A 19,124-nucleotide genomic window follows, 5' to 3' on the forward strand; every position below is an offset into this window, starting at 1 on the left:
GTACCAAACACTGGGACCAGGGTTTTTTTTCTGTGACTTATTTTGCTTTAAGGGAGACGGTACAAAGTTTTAAAGCACCGACTCATGAGTGAAAGGACGGAAGGAACCTGGACTTTCTTACATGATCTGTTTTTGAAGAAGTCTGCAGGAACCTTTTCGAAAGGTTGGCGAATATATATATTTTTTTCTGGTAGGGTTGCAGGGCATGTCTGGATGATGTAATGGTTTACTCCTCAGGACTGGTCTGATGATGAGTTGTCTTTGGGAGCTGTTTTCTGTCTGGGGCTTCCACATTTCCTGTCACTACCACAAGATGTGAGTTGCTGCTGCCCTTTCTCAGTTTTTTTTTCCTGGGGGATGTTTCTTTAGTTTCTTTGCTGTCTTCTACCCTTCATCATCCCACCCCTGCACAACCAAGACACCTGCTCACCTCCATAAAGGATTCCGTCCCCGTCTCTTTCTCTCTCTTCCTTCCTTCCTTCCCTCCCTCTGGCTGAGTTTTTGGGAGTCGGTCAATTTTCTTCTTTGGTTTTCTGGTATTTTATACGTGTGCATTTTCAATGTTTCAATTTTGGATAGTAAAAATTTAAAACCAGCAATTATCGCTGTCCTGTGCTACTCCCTGCTGACAAAACCCAACAGGCGGTGAAACGGAATGACTAAAATATTAGAGACAGTTCTTGACCTCTTCTAACTCAAAGTAAAAATGTCTTCAGATGTTTCTTGAGGAGTCAGTACATCCATCAAACACCGAGGAAAATCGTTCCAAAGCTTAGGAGCAACAGTCTGGAAGGATTTCTCTCCTCTGGTCCTGAAGCGTGTTCAGGAACCATCAGTAGATTCTGATCCACAGACCTCAGAGCCCGAGCTGGGGTGTAAGTCTGGATCAGATCACTGATGTAAGGAGGAGTCTGACCATGAATAGATCTGAAAGTAAGAACCAGAATTTGAAAGAAACTGGCAGCCAGTGAAGAGTTTTAAGGATCGGGGAAATGCGAGTTCTTTTACTAGAATTCTCGCTGCAGAGTTCTGTATCAACTGCAGGCGAGACAAATCCTTCTTGTTTAGACACGAAAATAAACTGTTACAATAGTCTAAGCGAGAAGATACAAATGCATTGATTATAAACTCCAGGTTGTGTTGTGACACCATTTTCCCAAGTTTAGAGATTCTTCTCAGTTGAAGGGAAACAGTTTCTGGTCAGTTTTATTCACTAGACACATGTCTTTGTCAAATACAACACCCAGGTTTCTCAGGCTCAGTTGTGTTATCGAAGATCGCCCTCATTTTCATGGCCCACTTGATGTCACTCTTTGCTCTCTTTCACTCCTGGCTTTGAGTAGCTATTATTATGAAACACCCCATCAATTTGAAGTCAACAGCGCCATCTACATGGGTTCATAAAACTTCGATTAATAACTAGTGTGCATGGGTAACTGGCGACTACTGCCACCTACTCACTGCAATCTGTATCAAACTGTATTTCAAATTCTAAAAAAAACATGCACAGACGAGGGCAAAAAAATTGCGTCTGAAAAGGTCATAATACGGGCGCTCTTAATGGGTCGTTGCTTCCGATCCGAACACAAGTTCTGCGTCTTGTATTTGTAGAAGTGTTGAAAGAGAAGAAAAAATGACTCTACATGGTTGTGATTTTATTTCCTGATAGGAGTTTACTCACAATCAAGTCGAGTATAAACTTCACTGGGATCAACAACCTCATTGGACTTAATCCAAGACAATTTATTTACACAGTGAGTCAGCAGCAACGTTGATCTTTTACATTCAAACTAGTTCACATTAATTTAAACATTTTCACAAAGGAATCTAAAATCGTGGTAAAAACGGCGGTAGGGGGTTAATTGGTCCAAGAATAATCCATGTACTAGAAATGGCTGAAAACATGTCCAAGAATACTCCAGCTCACCTCTATAGGAGGTCTGTGCTACACTTTCTCTCCAGACCCAGTGGGGAGGTGGAAATTATATCGCCATTGTTCAGAGTCTATTTTCACATCCCTTCACCCTTTTAAAGATATCCAGTAGTATCTCACTTTTTTATGTCTCGTTACAATTTCCCGCCTATGACCTTATTGACACACCATGAAACACCAGATTATCTAGTCACGCTCTCCGTGACTTGAATCCTGAGCTTGACCTTCTGTTTCAATCCCGTCTAATATTTTCTCCCTAATCTGGAATGCTTTCTGTTATTGTTGACCCTGCGTGCCCATCAGCTGGAACCTGGAACTGCTATTCCACATGTTCTGGTTTGCCAGCGATCTTTCGACCTTGACCCTTAATGTGATCCTTGTGATAGTCATGTAGTTTAGTCAAGTAAAAGGCGTTAAAACATTTTCAACTGCCTCTTACTTGATTATTTTTTACATGGGACCTGCTAAAAATTTAGCCTCCTCAAGCATAATTCCTATTTATTGTTGTTCTTTTTGGGGTACTAGTCTTTTTCTCCCGTATCCAGACTGGGATGCAGGCAGGGCGGTCCTTTTAGCCGTTTTCTTCCCATCTTGGATCCAAATTTTAAATGTCATTTCTGTTAAATTTTGAAAAAACATACATTCTTAATATTTATAACTATGGCTTTTTTTTTAATGATATCAGTTCATGTGATGACAAACAGTACATCCTTTAAAGTTGCTCATTTTGTTAGCCTGTATTTCTTTAAAAAAAATGGAAAGTTATAACTTTAAAAAGGTATTCTCCTTAACCTTAAATTGAAGCTGACAAAAGATGAATACTTTAGCAGAAAAGTGTGCCTCTAGTTGGCTCTGAATATATGATATGTGTATTTAAGGGATAGTTCACCCAAAGTTCAAATTTCACTCGGTTTCCACTCACCCTCGTGTCGACTAAAAGTTGGGATTATTTTGAGAGTAATCTGTTACTTTTTGGAGTTATGGACAAAAATGTTTGTTCATTTGACGTCAACCATTACGACAGTAGAGATGGAAGCTCTCGCAGTTATTACCTGTTGTGTTTCTTGGCTAACATGCTACTAGACTTTTACCTTTCGTTACAAACAAGCTTAAAATATAGACTTTTTAGGAAGTAAATTCATTTTTAAAAGACTCAACTTCAGTTGTCGGCCCATCACAGAAATCTCTGACTTGTCTAGAAGCCCAGAGCTCAGCACTACTACTCAGCAGCTGCAAGATTCCCCTCGAGACACATGTGCAGTTGAAGGACTGAACCGACGATTACGTTTTGAACGTGGCCGTTCAAGAAAGACGAGCCTTATCAGTTGTCGGATGATTGCGTTTCTTAGTCAAGGTACTGATTTAAAAAAACAACACAAACATTAACTTTATCAAAACAGAAAAGAAAGAAATTAGAAAATGACCATCATAATTAAACAATCGCAGTAATGTTGTCATGATATGATGAATAATAAATGCATTTCCTTGGGAAAACCAATTTTTCTTCATTTACTTCCCGTTTTGAACTTGTTTTTGTGTCATCTTGTTGTTTCTCTTTATGTTCTTGATTGTGTCATCTTGTTATTTCTCTTTATGTTCTTGATTGTGTCATCTTGTTCTTTCTCTTTATGTTCTTGATTGTGTCATCTTGTTCTTTCTCTTTATGTTCTTGATTGTGTCATCTTGTTGTTTCTCTTTATGTTCTTGTTCTTATTTTATTTTGATATATTTTTTTATTTTTTATGAAAAATTGCTGTATTTTCTTTGGCTATTGGAAAAAAAGAATTTCCCAAAGGAGACCTCCTGAGGGATCAATAAAGTTTTACCTTACCTTACCTTTGTGGCCTCCAGATGGATATAAACCTCACTTTATTTTGTGTTATCAGTGATGACACAAAATATATTTAACTAGTTTAATTTAGTCATAACACCGTTAAACGCTTTACTAACTTACTTTAAATCTTGTTAATCACAGATCAAATGATATATATATATATATATTTAATATTAAAGTAACTTTGAATTAAAGTAAAATGTTATTTCAAAGGTTAAATATATATATATATATATAACCTTAGATTTTAAAGATGATTTTCGAGTGTAGAGTAAAAAAATAAACACCGACAAATACTGGATTTTTCATGTTGCACCAGGTAGTTTGAGATGTCAAAGCACTTCATGCACTTGTGCATTATTAATATGAATTGACATTATTCTGTTAAAATTTTTGAGAAGCAGTATTCTACAAGCGCTTTCACATTTGATTGGAGAAAGTATTTATTTGTTGTCGTTTCTTTAAAAGAAACAATATGTCGTTGTTCCTACAGTATTGCAATATGTTGTATCGTCACACATGTGTCGTGATATGTATCATATCGACAGATTCTTGCCGATACACAGCATCATGACTGCCACTGTATCGTGATGTACTCGGAATATGTGTCCATAAGTCATGCTGGCTTTAAAAAAAACATGAAATGTTTCCATATACAGTATGAAGGACAGATACAGCTTGTCAGAGACAGAAGGTTGACAGAGAATGTTTTCCATTGCACTCTGCTGACCTCCAACTTCTAATTAATGCCTACAAGTATGTTGGAAATTGAAATGAAGGTACAAGGATCAAACATAAGTTGTTGTTATCGTTTTCCTTCCTGTCAAATGTGACCTCACACAACATTCATTCCTTTACTCATGATTTCACAAAGCCTTGAGAAAACCGATATATTTTTTTTAACTTTCTTTACTTCTAACAAGTTCAAAACGGGAAGTTGTTTTGTCAAATTGAGCGTAAAACATCAACACAAAATGACTATATTGTAGGCAACAAATGGGTCGAGCTGTCGATCACGCAGCGGCTCAAATAAACCGGTCAATATCCGGGTTCAACCGGTCGATGATAACTGCTACACACAGCCAACTACACACTGTTCTTTCAAGACTCTTTTGCTTCTTAGAGATCCAAATTGTCATTGAAAACCATTATGAGCCTGATAATTAATAAAAATAAACTGTCTGTTGACACGTAGGAAGTTCAAATACTCATTTAGATTCTTCACCGAGACGCCGAGTACAGTCCGTCCTCCGGGCGGCGAGCTGAGTGATGGGTCTAATTACTGGAGGCGACGAGTCAGCTTACTGGGAAGAGATGGTGAAGATAACTGTGGCGCTCAGCAAACAATCCACAGCAGGACCTTATCACAGTAAAAACCTGTACGGTGAGGGTCACTCACAAACATGTGGTTAAGACTGCGCCAACGGACACTCCACGCTCCCAGGGGGGTCCTCCTCCCGATGGAACCCCTCAGGTCCGTCTCATGAACGACATGCATTTAATGAACTCGACGCAAACTCAAAGCCATTGCTGCTCACATAAGCGTCCCTCCCGGGATCCTACATACAACATCTCTGTTGAGCAGAGAACCACAGATGTCAAACTGCTCGACGAAGAACAGCCCGAACAAAGACCAGTTGCACAGGAAACAAGAATTCCTCTTACTGTAAGTACCATTTACTCCTGAAAAAGCTGTGCAAATAAACCCATAGAATTATAAAAATGTCACGAAGTTGCAGAAACTGTCCAAGCAAAGTTCAACCAACGCAAAAATATAAGCATAAGAAGTTAACTTATCATTTCGTACAAAAAACATCTGATTTATTATCGTAAATATATATCAATATTTCATTAAATTCTTCAATTTCCTCCCATTTTAAGTGGAAAAAAAGCCTAGTTTTGGTGATTTACTCTGTATAATCAAATCAAGTTTTTAAAATAAAAAGTATGCTTTAAACATACCAAGGATGAACTCCACTTGAGGAAGCTTGAGGGCTGGACATAAACCTGAAAGCAAGAAGAGAGGGTGTTAATAAACAGAGTTGAAAATGATAATAATAACAATGGGGTGAGTTTTAAAAACCATTACAAAATGATTTTTATCTGGCTTTGTCATGGTCACAAGTGAGATATATTTGATACATTTCAAAAGTTAAAAACTATTTGGATTAACATCACATTGTCATCTTTTTTTATCAACTATTTTCACAGGCTTACACACAGCTGGGCTCACAGCTCGTACGTGACGCATCTGGATATGGGACAACATTTTTAAAAGGGTCTTAAATCATTGAATTGCAAAGTCATTCTGCAGGGCTGCACCGGTACCACCGGCTCATCAACTCCACTAATGTAGCATGAAGATTGGACGCTTACAGGTGTACAGGTACTACAGTGATGGGCATTTGTCACCTGAAGAAAATATTCATGTTTTTTTTAAGTCTTATTAATGAGGACAAAGAAAAGCGAATATGTGTCAAGAGAATAAACCCCTTAGATTTCAGATTATGTTTAAAAGGTAAAAAAGTCTTGAAAATAACCTTGTTATTTCATTTCTTGTTGATGTCTAAACCAACTAAAGGTACAAATGGTTAGAAAAAACAACTTTTAACTAATGATAGCTTAATTAAAGAGCTGATATTGAGACATTTTCACGATCTTGTGATAGAAAAACCACATGATACACACAGCATTAACTACTTGGTTGACGACCATTGTTTGAAGAGAGAAAAGTCTGATCATTTTTACGAGACTGTATTATCGAAAGAAAAAATGTATTTTCATTTTTAAACGTTATTATCAATTTGATCGATGGACTTGCATGACTAAGGGCATCGTCTCTGGTGAGTGTCTCATCTATTGAGGGAACGGAGAGATCCCGGAGAAAAGGTCAAACAAAGAAGTTGAATTGATAGAAAAAAAAAAGTTGTTACAAAATGAACCTCTAGCGAGAACAATTCAATGCGAATATGAATCTGCCCACTGAGCTGATGGAGACCCGGAGAGGAGGGGGAGGGAGGGATAGTGGGAAAAAAAAATCAAAATGGCAGGTGTGGTGAAAATGCGATTGCGTCAAGGAAATGGTAATAAGCACAGCGAGGATACAGGCAGAGCGGCTGACACTTGCTGATGTGAATCTCAGAGTGGTCCTGGGCGAATGACATGCCTCGACTTGCTAAAAAAAAAAGCATACGTTTTTTATCTCTGTGGCTTATCTCAAGGTATCTCGAGCCATTGTCGTTAGAGATCTTACAAAGGGTTGTTAATGAATGCTATGCACAGCCAATAGCATTCATTCTAAAGTGTTCCAGTTGTTAAGGTGTGAAGTAAACGCCTCTGTCAATAATCGCCCAATTGTGACTTACTTGATCTCACCTGGAGAGACTGTACATCTAGATAACAAAAGGAACGAGTTTCCTTTGGCCTTAAACCTGTACTTTAAAATCTGTCCGACTCATTTACATATAAATAAAAAAAGCCATCTGTCAATAATTCATACAATTACTCGTCACCAACACTTTTTATACCTTCATTTTCTTCCCAACATAGACAGCTTAGAAATAAACAGTGTGTATATATGGCTATTTAAGAATGACTGAGAAAAAAGTAAAATTAAATCTTAAACAATTAAACCAACCATTAGTTCAACCAAAGAATAAACGTGGAAAATAGACCATATTTTTGGATAAGACTGTCCTTTCTCTGTTGCCCGTGGTTACAGAAGCAGTAATTGTTGTCTTTAGCATGTGGACGGATGCTAAAGAACTCAGTTACTTAAAGATACTCATTACTTTCAAAGTAACTTGTTACTCGGGAAAGTAACTTTTTTGAAGAGGAGGGAAGTTGCAGAGTACAGTTCGGTGTAAGTTGTGATGCTGTGATGAAGCAATTAAGACCAAAGGTGATAACAATAAATAAAATAAACAGAAAATAAATAAAACAAAAGTAAATTATCAATAGATATGAATAACATTTCAAAGGCAGTTCTTTTCAAAATTTTATGATTAAGTAAAATAATTAAGTATTTTATTTTTTAAGTTTTGATTTTATTTTGAATATATCTTCTTAAATGTTATATTTGTTTGTTGTTGAAATAAAAAAATGGAATCCCATTAATAATTACTTAATATTTTGCCCCTTTATATTGTGACATTAAACTATTACAAAAATGAATGTAGTTAAAGATCAACCTCTTTTTTATGTGTAACTAAATGAGGGCCAAAAGTGAGCTGAACCTTCTCAAATCATCTACAGTACATACTTCAAGTAAACATTTGCACCATTTAAACACTCAATAAAACTTTAAAATCCCTTATTTTCCACGTGGTGTAGCGATTTCAACTCATGCTCACAATAAAAAGTTGGTAAAAGTATAACAAAAAAAAAGATGTTTTCCCAACGCAGCATCCCTAAATTATGGATGAGGAATTTTATGCAGTCAGAAACGCTTTCAATCCACACTAATCTCTGTTGATGCAACGCGAGCGTTTTTCAATTATTGACTCTGCAGTTCATCAAAGTTGTCTGGCCTTAATTTTTGTTGTAAATCATTTAAAGCACTGGAAACATACATGTGCATAACTTAAAAGGTGAAACGCATAACGTTTTTTTTACAGATTCATCGCGGAATGTTTTTCTTAACAACTGGATATATGAGGTAAACAAAACAGACGTCCAGTGCTAATGAGGGAATTTGTCAAAGCGGAGACGAACGTTCGTAGACGAGGAGTCGTGAAGAGAGAAGACGGTAGAGAAACAGACAACACGGTGCATCAGCTCACTGGTAGCATGCAGCCCTTCAGGGGGGTTGCTCCGCTGCTTCATCTCAACCACGCAGTATTCCAGGTCCTCCATCTGTCCGCCTTGTTCCCCCCCCCCCCCGTCCTCCCTCTCCACCCCGCTACTTCACCTCTGGAATCCCACAGTCCAGTCCAGTTCCCTGGATAGAGCGCAGCTTGCCAAGCGTTAAAGCTGTCACAATGATGGCCAATCTGCTCCCCTCGCTTTTCCTCGCCGCCTCGCAGAGTGCTCTCTGGCAGCGGTAAAGATGCCTTTTGCAAATTAATACGGAAGCGAGGGATCAGCGAGGGACCTGAAGCACCAGAAAGAAGGGAGAGAGTGAGGGAGAGGAGGAGAGAGAGGCGGCGGCGGCGGGGTGGGGGGGAAAGGTAGGAGACGAGAAAGAGGGAGACCGGGAATTAAAAAAAGAAAGCAGGACAGAATGGATGTTGTGCGCGATACACGACTCTATCGATAAATCTCGACTGTCAGTCCGGGCGAGCTGCGCGATGCATTATAACCGGAGAGACAACCCTCGCTTTTCTCTTTCGCTGCATGGCTGGTGCCGCATCCCTACGACAGGGGACCTTCTGATTCCTCACATCCATCTTGCTCTTCTCAGCTAATTCTTTTTCGAGCAGCAGGCACACGACTCGGTATCATTATTCCTGGCCTTAGAGAACAAAAACAGAATTCCGAAGACGCCGGTTGGTTTTTGAAGTTAAGGAACTTATTTCAACACTGTTTTTAAAACTTCCCATCATATCATCATTTAAGGAAAGGCAATTCCTAAGTTGCCAGATAGAAGGTTAAAGAATGTTACTTCCGCAAATTCACATTGTTAGTTGTAGAGCTGGTGGCCTCTCTGTTTTCTCACAAAAAAAGCCAATGTTTTCATCAGTCATTTCCCAACATTGTAGCTGGATCTGAAAGTTGATTTTGTGTTCTGAAGTAAACCTCAACGGCCTTATGAAGAGAGAACCAGAAACTGAGATGCTTTTTAGGCAGAAACATGTCATGGAAGGACATATTAGTGGAGCCTAAATGTTATTTGACATTATTTTCAACAGGTTGTCGTTGGAAGGAAATTGTCTTTGTTTATTCTGTTTTGATTCAAAATACATTTGGTTTCTACGGTGGCCTGGAAGTGAAATGATTTTTTTTGCTTTTTGGGTTATCGGTTTTGTTATTTTAGTTTTTTAAATCCCAAGATACATGTATATCGTGAACGTTGGACAGGTTGATCTGGAGGGCTGGCTCTGTGGTTGGCATGAAGCCGGACTCACTGAGAGGAGATCACTGGACCAGAGGCTGAACAGCTTAGTCAATTGTTTGCTAGAAATCAAACAATGGCTGAGTGAAAACACTTTACAGCTAAATGTGGACAAAACTGAAACTCAAAACTGGTGATTGCTCCTGATCATAAGGTTCCAGGGTTGGGTCAGTACTTGGGTTTCTTAGGCCAGTCTGTCAAACTGAGCCTGAGAAACCTGGGTGCTGTATTTGACAGAGACATGTTTCTAGTTCAACACTGCAGAAAACTGACCAGAAAACGTTTCCTTCAACTGAGAAAAATTTAAGAAAAATGATGTCACAACATGATCTGGTGTGTGTAATCCATGCATTTGTTTCTTCTTGCCTGGACTATTGTAACAGTTTATTTTCATGTCTTAACAAGAAGAAGCTGTCTAGCCTGCAGTTGATTCAGAACTCTGCAGCGAGAATTCTGACCCGCTCTAGTAGAAGAACTCACATTTCTCCAATCCTTAAAACTCTTCACTGGCTTCCAGTTTCTTTCAGGATCAACTTTAAAATTCTGGTTCTTACTTTCAGATCTATTCATGGTCAGACTCCTCCTTACATCAGTGATCTGATACAGACTTACACCCCAGCTCGGGCTCTGAGGTCTGTGGATCAGAATCTACTGATGGTTCCTGAACACGGTTCAGGACCAGAGGAGAGAAATCCTTCCAGGCTGTTGCTCCTAAGCTTTGGAACGATCTTCCTCTCTCTTTGCGCTTGATGGATCTACTGACTCCTTCAAGAAACATCTTAAGACGTATTTATTTGTTCAGGCTTTTCCTTGATTTTCTGGAACTCCTGTGTTGTTCTCAGTTTTATCTTGACCTTTAAAGTATATATTTTATTGAGTATTGCTTTGATTGTTTAAGCGCTTTGTGGCCCTGGTCTGGAAAGGCGCTATATAAATACAAATTACTTACTTACAAACTTCTGTCCATCATGGATGATGACATCATCCTCTGAACACTGTCATCAGTGAACAGAGAAGTAGATGCAGCACGAATGCTCCTCCCATGATGCAATTGATGTAAAAAATGCTATTAGATTGTTTAATTCTGAGTTTGGGTGCAGGAGTGAAAAGATGATTCTATTCTGTGTTAATCTTTTTATCCTTTTCTTTAATATATTATCTTTAGATTTCAATTGTGTCATCTTGCACTTTCTTTTTATTGCACTTTGTTCTTGTTCTTGTTTTATGAATGTATCGTCTGTGTTGCTGTGTGCTGGAACAAAAACCCCCAACAATTTCCTAAAGGAAACCTGTCAATAAAGTTTATCTAATCTAATCTAATACTCTTTACTACCATTTTAACCAAAATCAACAAGTCTTTTCTCGTCAGACAAAAAATGTTCATAACTAGTTATTTAGTTTCACCACTAGATGAAGTCTTCTTTGAAGTCACTATTGTTGAGAGTAGCCAGGAAAGGTTCTGATCTGAATCTAGTATGTGTTTGTTTAGGGATCTGTATGGCATGACGTTTGCGTAAGTAGTAAATAAAATATATGAACACTGAAAGAACTAATATTATCACTTTGACGGCTCATTTAGTGTTTACGCATGTGTGCATGATCATGATTTATTTGTTGAAAGATGAACGAGAAGGATTTAAAGTAATGCCTTCGTCGCAAAGGATCAAACTATGAAACTGTCATGCATTTCTACACCTATAAATTACTTACTTTCATGTAACCCTGGCCATCATCAAATTCATTTTGAGGATCCTGATTAGTTTCCTCTTGCTCAAAATAATACCATTCATGGCTAAGCTAATAAAAAAACCCAACCTCTTCATGAGTCATTCCTAAACCAAATTAAATGCTAAAAGGGCTCTTGTGATATCAGCCTTCGACTCGCTTATGGAATGAACATTATCAAGATATAAAATATCTTGAGATACGACTATCATTAGATATTCATTTCACAAGATTAAAATAAAAAACCTCTGGGGCTTTTTAGGTTTCTGTTAACTACCATTAATAAATATCACTAGTAGACTATAACCCCTGACTCACACTACCTCCTTTATTGGTATGGTACAATTTTCTTTGTTTAGTATGAAAAATAATTTGTCTCAGACCAAGATTGGGTTTTTAAATCCCTGAAAGCTCAAAACAGGATTGATTTCTATTGGAGTTTGGATCACTTTGCGGTTCGAGTTGGAGCTGAAAAGATTGTTCATTTGATTAATGTAAAATGCATCTGGGAAATTAGCTAAATAAAACACTTTTTGCAGACTTAATTAACGTAAACATAATTTCATAACGGAACACACCAATCCGTGAATAGAAGTACAATTCTTACCCGGCTCTATGGATGACGAGATGAACTCAACGCATGAAAGACAGTAGTAGTGTTCCTGAGGCAGAACTGTGTCGCCTCAATAAAGTTGTAAATGTAAGTTTATATTAACGTGTTGAGTTAAGGCCCAATTAAAAAAATGGAATGTGAACTGACGTCTAATTCTCTGGACGGAATTGTGTGTTTGTCGAGAGTCAAAATAAACACCTGGCACTATGGAAAAAAAAAAGCCAATAAGGTTTATGAGTTTATAAAAGCAGATGGCCTGAACATGACCATGACTTTTGTTTTAATGTAGCTGTATTACTGCCGTGTTACAAGCAATGTTTGGGGAGGCATTTAAAGTGAAAACTCTTTTTATCTAATATCTTGTGTTACAACATGGACAGGTGGAGTTAATAGGTGCGGCCTATATAAGTACATTGTTCTCTTTTTAAATTAAAATAACATCTTTGTAAGTACATGGGCATAGGCAAAATTGTAATAAAGAACATTAAAGAATTAAAGTTTTGGACAGTATCAGCGAAGATTTCGGCCATTTGTGCATCAATTTTGAGGAATAGCCTCTGTAGCGGCCTCCATTTGATTTAATTTAGGTCTGTTAATGGGCAGGATGATCCGTAGCATCAATATCCTGTCCTGCAGGTTCTCTTGACACACTCGTGGCTAACAGTGTTCTCTGCTGTCTTCTACTGATATGCTTCGTGGAACGATCACTGACTCAAATGGAGTTGTGGTCAGTGCTTCCCTAGGACACTGACCATCTTGACTTCAGACTTCTCCTGTTTTCTCCTAGAACCCTCTACAGAACTTCTGGTATCTTGTTCACGGTACTGACAACGTGCTCTTGGTACCACATGCAAGGTTGTCCTACTTCATGCTACAATGACCACCACATGTAACACTATAGGAAGTAAGTAAGTAAGTCATTTATATTTGTAAAGCACTATTAACCCCTTTCACAGACCAGGGTCACAAAGCATTTGAACAACAGAAAAATGCAGTTAAAATAAATACAAATTTAAAAAATGTTAATGGTCAGGACAACACGCTAAAAAACATAATAGCCCCAATAAAATTGGGAAAAAGCCTGCACACATAAAAAGGTCTTAAGATGTTTCTTGAAGGAGTCAGTAGATCATCAAACACAGAGGAAGATCGTTCCAAAGTTTAGGAGCAACAGCCTGGAAGGATTTCTCTCCTCTGGTCCTGAACCGTGTGCGAGGAACTATCAGTAGATTCTAATCCACAGACCTCAGAGCCCGAGCTGGGGTGTAAGGCTGGATCAGATCACAGATGTAAGGAGGAGTCTGACCATGAATAGATCTGAAAGTAAGAACCAGAATTTTTAAATTGATCCTGAAAGAAACTGGCAGCCAGTGAAGAGTTTTAAGGATCGAGGAAATGTGAGTTCTTCTACTAGAGCGGGTCAGAACTCTCGCTGCAGAGTTTTGTATCGACTGCAGGCTTGACAGCTTCTTCTTGTTGCGACATCAAAATAAACAGTTACAATAGTCCAGATGAGAAAATACAAACGCATGGATATATATTCCAGATCGTGTGGCGACACAATTTTTGTGAGTTAAAAGATTTGAAGGAAACAGTTTCCGGTCAGTGTTGAACTAGAGACATGTATTTGTCAAATACAACACCCAGGTTTCTCAGGCTCAGTTTGACAGACCTAAGTCACCCAAGTACTGACTCAACCCTGGAATTTTTTCATCAGGCGTAATAACCTTAGTTTTGGATTCCTCCACATTCAGTGTCATCACAGGTGGCATTATCAAGTCTCATGATCAATCTCTGGGTTCCAGAACTTGGCACCGAAAAAACCTAAAGGCAGATTTTTATACTCTTAAGTAACAAAACATTTCAGTCTGAGGAATAAAATAACAGATGTGAGGTTTCAAGCCATAATCTGCAATGTCAAAGAAGGAAGTGTTCCTTGAATAAAGGTGTTAGTCATTGACTTCAGACTAAATTTCGAAGCTATGGACTTAACCTAATCGTGCAAATTCCAACATGAAGCCGTGGGCTGCTGGGAGCCATGTCGTAATCATGTGCTTTTTTTAAGGAGGCTCGTCTCTCTCGGGTTTGCTGCCAAAAACCTAAATGAAGATGAATTGGTTCCTGCAGTAGCACAAAAGACACAATGCATCATGAGCCGACGACGGTCTCTTCTGCAGCCCATATTTCTTCACCCCTCTTCTATGAATGGGTGGGTTGTTCTTCTTTTCCACTTAACACACAAGATGGATATCGCCCTCATTGGTTACGAAGGGGTACGTGACCGAAAATAAGAAGTGCTAAGAGACAAATGGGCGAGTGCAGCAAATCATTATCATTCTAATGTTGTTCTTTTAAAGGCGACACATGTTGTCTTATTAAAGCCTGATTGATAACCGGGCCTGGAGAAAAATCAATGGACAATACACTGGGGATGAAATGGTATCCGTAGACAGAGGAGAGCGGGAAACGGGCTCTGTTTAGCTACAAAGCTTCAAACCACGAAGAATTGATTCTCACATTTAACCATCACTGTTTATTAACGTTTGGTAATCTCCCTTTTCAAAATATCAATGAACAAGTAAAAAAAAAGATTGAATCACTTCTGAGTTCATGTTGCTTTAAATTTGAAGCTTCATCGATTTTTAAGATTTGTAACAATCGTATCATTTTAGCCAGGATTGTCCGTAGATTCTTATAAAACATCTCTGCCACCACTTTAACTGAGTACACACAACTTCAGCCTGCACTTAAATAAAACACCACTGTCTGAACCTGAAGTCTTTCGTGGCACGTAAAGAATCATGCTTTCTGGTTAACTTTCACTTCTACTGTATCTACTCCCACCTATATACTAGCTAGTTCAACATGGAGATGAAGCTAAAAGACTTTTCAGGGGCTGAGTTGTTTTCCTAAGTATGGAGGTGAGGAGGTGCTCACATAAAATTGTAAACTGTTTATAGTTTTTCAAACTCAGCTGATAGTTGACTTAAAATGATGCAGGCGTCCATTAAAATTGCTGCTCAAAGCCCAAGATTCTACAGCAAAGAGTGCCATCTAGTGGGCTCTGAAAATGAGAGCGGTCCTTTATGAAGCTTCAAATGTTCATCACTACAACAAGGGTTGTCGCAAGAACACTTGCTCCACAAGTATAAAACAATACCAGCTTTTTTTGGTACCGTAAGTACCAAATACACAACTTTTTGTCCGACGAGGGTAGTAATATACGAATGTGGGTCAAGGTGACCCTGAGGCGTGTCTGTGGTCCTTGTGTTGTCCCTGGGGGTCAAGGTGAACGACCTCCACCACTGCATATGTATTACTGGAAGCCAGAGAAGGTCGTTCACCTTGAAATACCACAAACACATTTGTTTTCTGGCCTTCTTGTCACTTTGAACCTGATATAAAGCAATGTGGAGACACACTTATGTGATGTAACAATACGAGATGGTTTCTGAGTGTGCTCAGCTCATTTTTTTTAAAATAAAACTTGATATCTTTTCTTTAGCGTATCACTCAGAAGTCACTGAGCAGGAGCAAGAGAATCGTTTTTGTACTTGAAGGCTGTTTATCAGCACTGTTTGAATAAAAGAATGTTGAAGGTTTTTTATTTATTTACACATTAATCAGAAAAACATGTTTTCTGATGATAGTTGAAGGTTTCTAAATCATTTTCACATCTTCAAAGAAGGTTTGTTATTGTACTTTTGTTATTTATTTACACATTTATCAGAATAAACATGTTTTCTGATGATAGTTGAAGGTTTCTAAATCATTTTCACATGTTTAAAGAAGGTTTGTTGTTGTACTTTTGTTATTTATTTACACATTTAACAGAAAAACATGTTTTCTGATGATAGTTGAAGGTTTCTAAATCATTTTCACATGTTCAAAGAAGGTTTGTTATTGTACTTTTGTTATTTATTTACACATTTATCAGGAAAAAACATGTTTTCTGATGAGTGTTGAAGGTTTCTAAATCATTTTCACATGTTTAAAGAAGGTTTGTTATTGTACTTTTGTTATTTATTTACACATTAATCAGAAAAACATGTTTTCTGATGATAGTTGAAGGTTTCTAAATCATTTTCACATGTTTAAAGAAGGTTTGTTATTGTACTTTTGTTATTTATTTACACATTTAACAGAAAAACATGTTTTCTGATGATAGCTGAAGGTTTCTAAATCATTTTCACATGTTTAAAGAAGGTTTGTTATTGTACTTTTGTTATTTATTTACACATTTATCAGAAAAAACATGTTTTCTGATGATAGTTGAAGGTTTCTAAACCTTTTTTTACATGTTTAAAGAAGGTTTGTTATTGTACTTTTGTTATTTATTTACACATTTATCAGAAAAAACATGTTTTATGATGATAGTTGAAGGTTTCTAAATCATTTTCACATCTTCAAAGAAGGTTTGTTATTGTACTTTTGTTATTTATTTACACATTTATCAGAATAAACATGTTTTCTGATGATAGTTGAAGGTTTCTAAATCATTTTCACATGTTTAAAGAAGGTTTGTTGTTGTACTTTTGTTATTTATTTACACATTTATCAGAAAAAACAGGTTTTCTGATGAGTGTTGAAGGTTTCTAAATCATTTTCACATCTTCAAAGAAGGTTTGTTATTGTACTTTTGTTATTTATTTACACATTTATCAGAAAAAACATGTTTTATGATGATAGTTAAAGGTTTCTAAATCATTTTCACATGTTTAAAGAAGGTTTGTTATTGTACTTTTGTTATTTATTTACACATTTAACAGAGAAACATGTTTTCTGATGATAGTTGAAGGTTTCTAAATCATTTTCACATCTTCAAAGAAGGTTTGTTATTGTACTTTTGTTATTTATTTACACATTTATCAGAATAAACATGTTTTCTGATGATAGTTGAAGGTTTCTAAATCATTTTCACATGTTTAAAGAAGGTTTGTTGTTGTACTTTTGTTATTTATTTACAGATTTATCAGAATAAACATGTTTTCTGATGATAGTTGAAGGTTTCTAAATCATTTTCACATGTTTAAAGAAGGTTTGTTGTTGTACTTTTGTTATTTATTTACACATTTATCAGAAAAACATGTTTTCTGATGATAGTTGAAGGTTTCTAAATCATTTTCACATGTTTAAAGAATGTTTGTTATTGTACTTTTGTTATTTATTTACACATTTATCAGAAAAACATGTTTTATGATGATAGTTGAAGGTTTCTAAATCATTTTCACATGTTCAAAGAAGGTTTGTTATTGTACTTTTGTTATTTATTTACACATTTATCAGGAAAAAACATGTTTTCTGATGATAGTTGAAGGTTTCTAAACCTTTTTTTACATGTTTAAAGAAGGTTTGTTATTGTACTTTTGTTATTTATTTACACATTTATCAGAAAAAACATGTTTTCTGATGATAGTTGAAGGTTTCTAAATCATTTTCACATGTTTAAAGAAGGTTTGTTATTGTACTTGCAGGCTGCTCAACAATGTTTTTTTAATAAGGTTGTCTTCATAAAAGTGAAGGCTTCTTTTGAGATAAAAACACATGCATTGCTAGATATTGGTCAGCTTGACCAGGAGACCACAAACACATTTGTTTTTTGGCCTTTGGGTCACCTTGACCCAGAGATAACACAAGGGATAACCAGGGTATCTAAATTAAGTTTTAAAAAAACATAAAGGTATTGTTATCGACTACAAAATCGACTGATATTTTTGGAATCGTGACAAAACTAGCTACAACCTTCCCTCCAGGTGTGACATAATGGCCCCCAGATGGTTTGATCCAAACTTTCAAAACTGATCCGACATCGACCCAAAGGTAACCCAAATATGGGACGGAATGAAGAGTGTTACGCTCTCCTTGCTTTTATTAAACTGACATACATTATCTAGCTTTAAAACCAAGAATCTTGTTTAACTCTTAACTCTAACGACAGCTTATCACAAATACAGCTCTAGCCTTTGTGATATTCTTAGTGATATTCGCTACTTCCTTCGTAAAAGACCAAAAGTCCACCTCTCGGACATAATCCGATTCATTAATCAATAGGTTTTCAATAGCACTGGAGAGGGAAAAAGGACGAAACAGTCCTCCGTCTGCCTTTACCCGTTCATTTTGCTCATCAGTTCAGAGATCGAGGGGAGATAAAGGAATCGATGTTTCATCATGTGCTGTTGAGTCAGGTAACAACATCGCTCCGCTGCACCTGAACTCTGGTTTGTGTTGTAGTATGGTAAAAAGATTTCACTCCAGGATTGAAACGGGACCTTGAACTCAAAAGTGCCAAGTCTGACAGCTGACCTTTTGCGATCAATGTTTCATATACGGCTACTGGGAAATGTTTCACATAAAACATTCAAAAAACAAGATGGAATTTGACCACTTCGAGCGTCTCTGTGTATGCTGACCTTACGAGATCCTATTTCGTGCTTCTTCTTCTACAGTCGCACATAAAGCCATGCATTTTAATTATATTCATCTATATTGTTTTTCCATCATTTCACATAAAAAAAACATGACATTACTTAGTAAAGCAAAGTTCAGTTATATTGCTTTAAGAAGGTTTTTCTTGATTCACTTTATCCAAAACTCTCACAAGATTAAAAGCTGTTAATACAAACTTAAATAGATAAACACAAATCTTCAATAAAAATGAACTGCAATTAGAAACTGTTGAGAAAAAAAACAAAAAAGCAACTTTCATGATTTATTCAACACGGTCTTGTATAAATGATGGGCAAAGATAGGAATAGTTTATGTTTCAGAACCTGCCTAATAATAGTCTATTTTCTTTCTTCTGTCAGAAAAGCATTTTTTCTTTCTTTCTATTTTAACGACCTAAAATCCTTCCGTTCATTCATCACTTTCAGTGACCTCTAAGTGTGTTTCACATAATTTAGTTTTAATGTCTAAAATAACAAATTAATAACTGTAGTGACGCAACCTCGGAGCAAAATATATCAAA

At 36.9% G+C, this 19,124-nt stretch overlaps 1 protein-coding gene across 3 annotated transcripts in view; it reads right to left on the reverse strand.

Annotated features, from left to right (window-relative positions):
- Positions 1-19,124, reverse strand: part of inpp4b (inositol polyphosphate-4-phosphatase type II B) — a 160,829-nt gene that overhangs the window by 120,156 nt on the left and 21,549 nt on the right. For all 3 annotated transcript variants that reach the window (XR_015713327.1, XM_087807638.1, XM_087807628.1), the window contains exon 2: positions 5,730-5,774. Coding sequence is in view for 2 of the 3 variants with exons in the window: in XM_087807638.1 (XP_087663764.1) it covers positions 5,730-5,774 (45 nt within the window). In the remaining variant the exon portion in view is untranslated. The remainder of the gene's footprint in view (positions 1-5,729; positions 5,775-19,124) is intronic.

The sequence above is a fragment of the Callionymus lyra genome, chromosome 1 (genome assembly GCF_982586985.1).
Source record: "Callionymus lyra chromosome 1, fCalLyr1.hap1.1, whole genome shotgun sequence".
Taxonomy (NCBI): domain Eukaryota; kingdom Metazoa; phylum Chordata; class Actinopteri; order Syngnathiformes; family Callionymidae; genus Callionymus; species Callionymus lyra.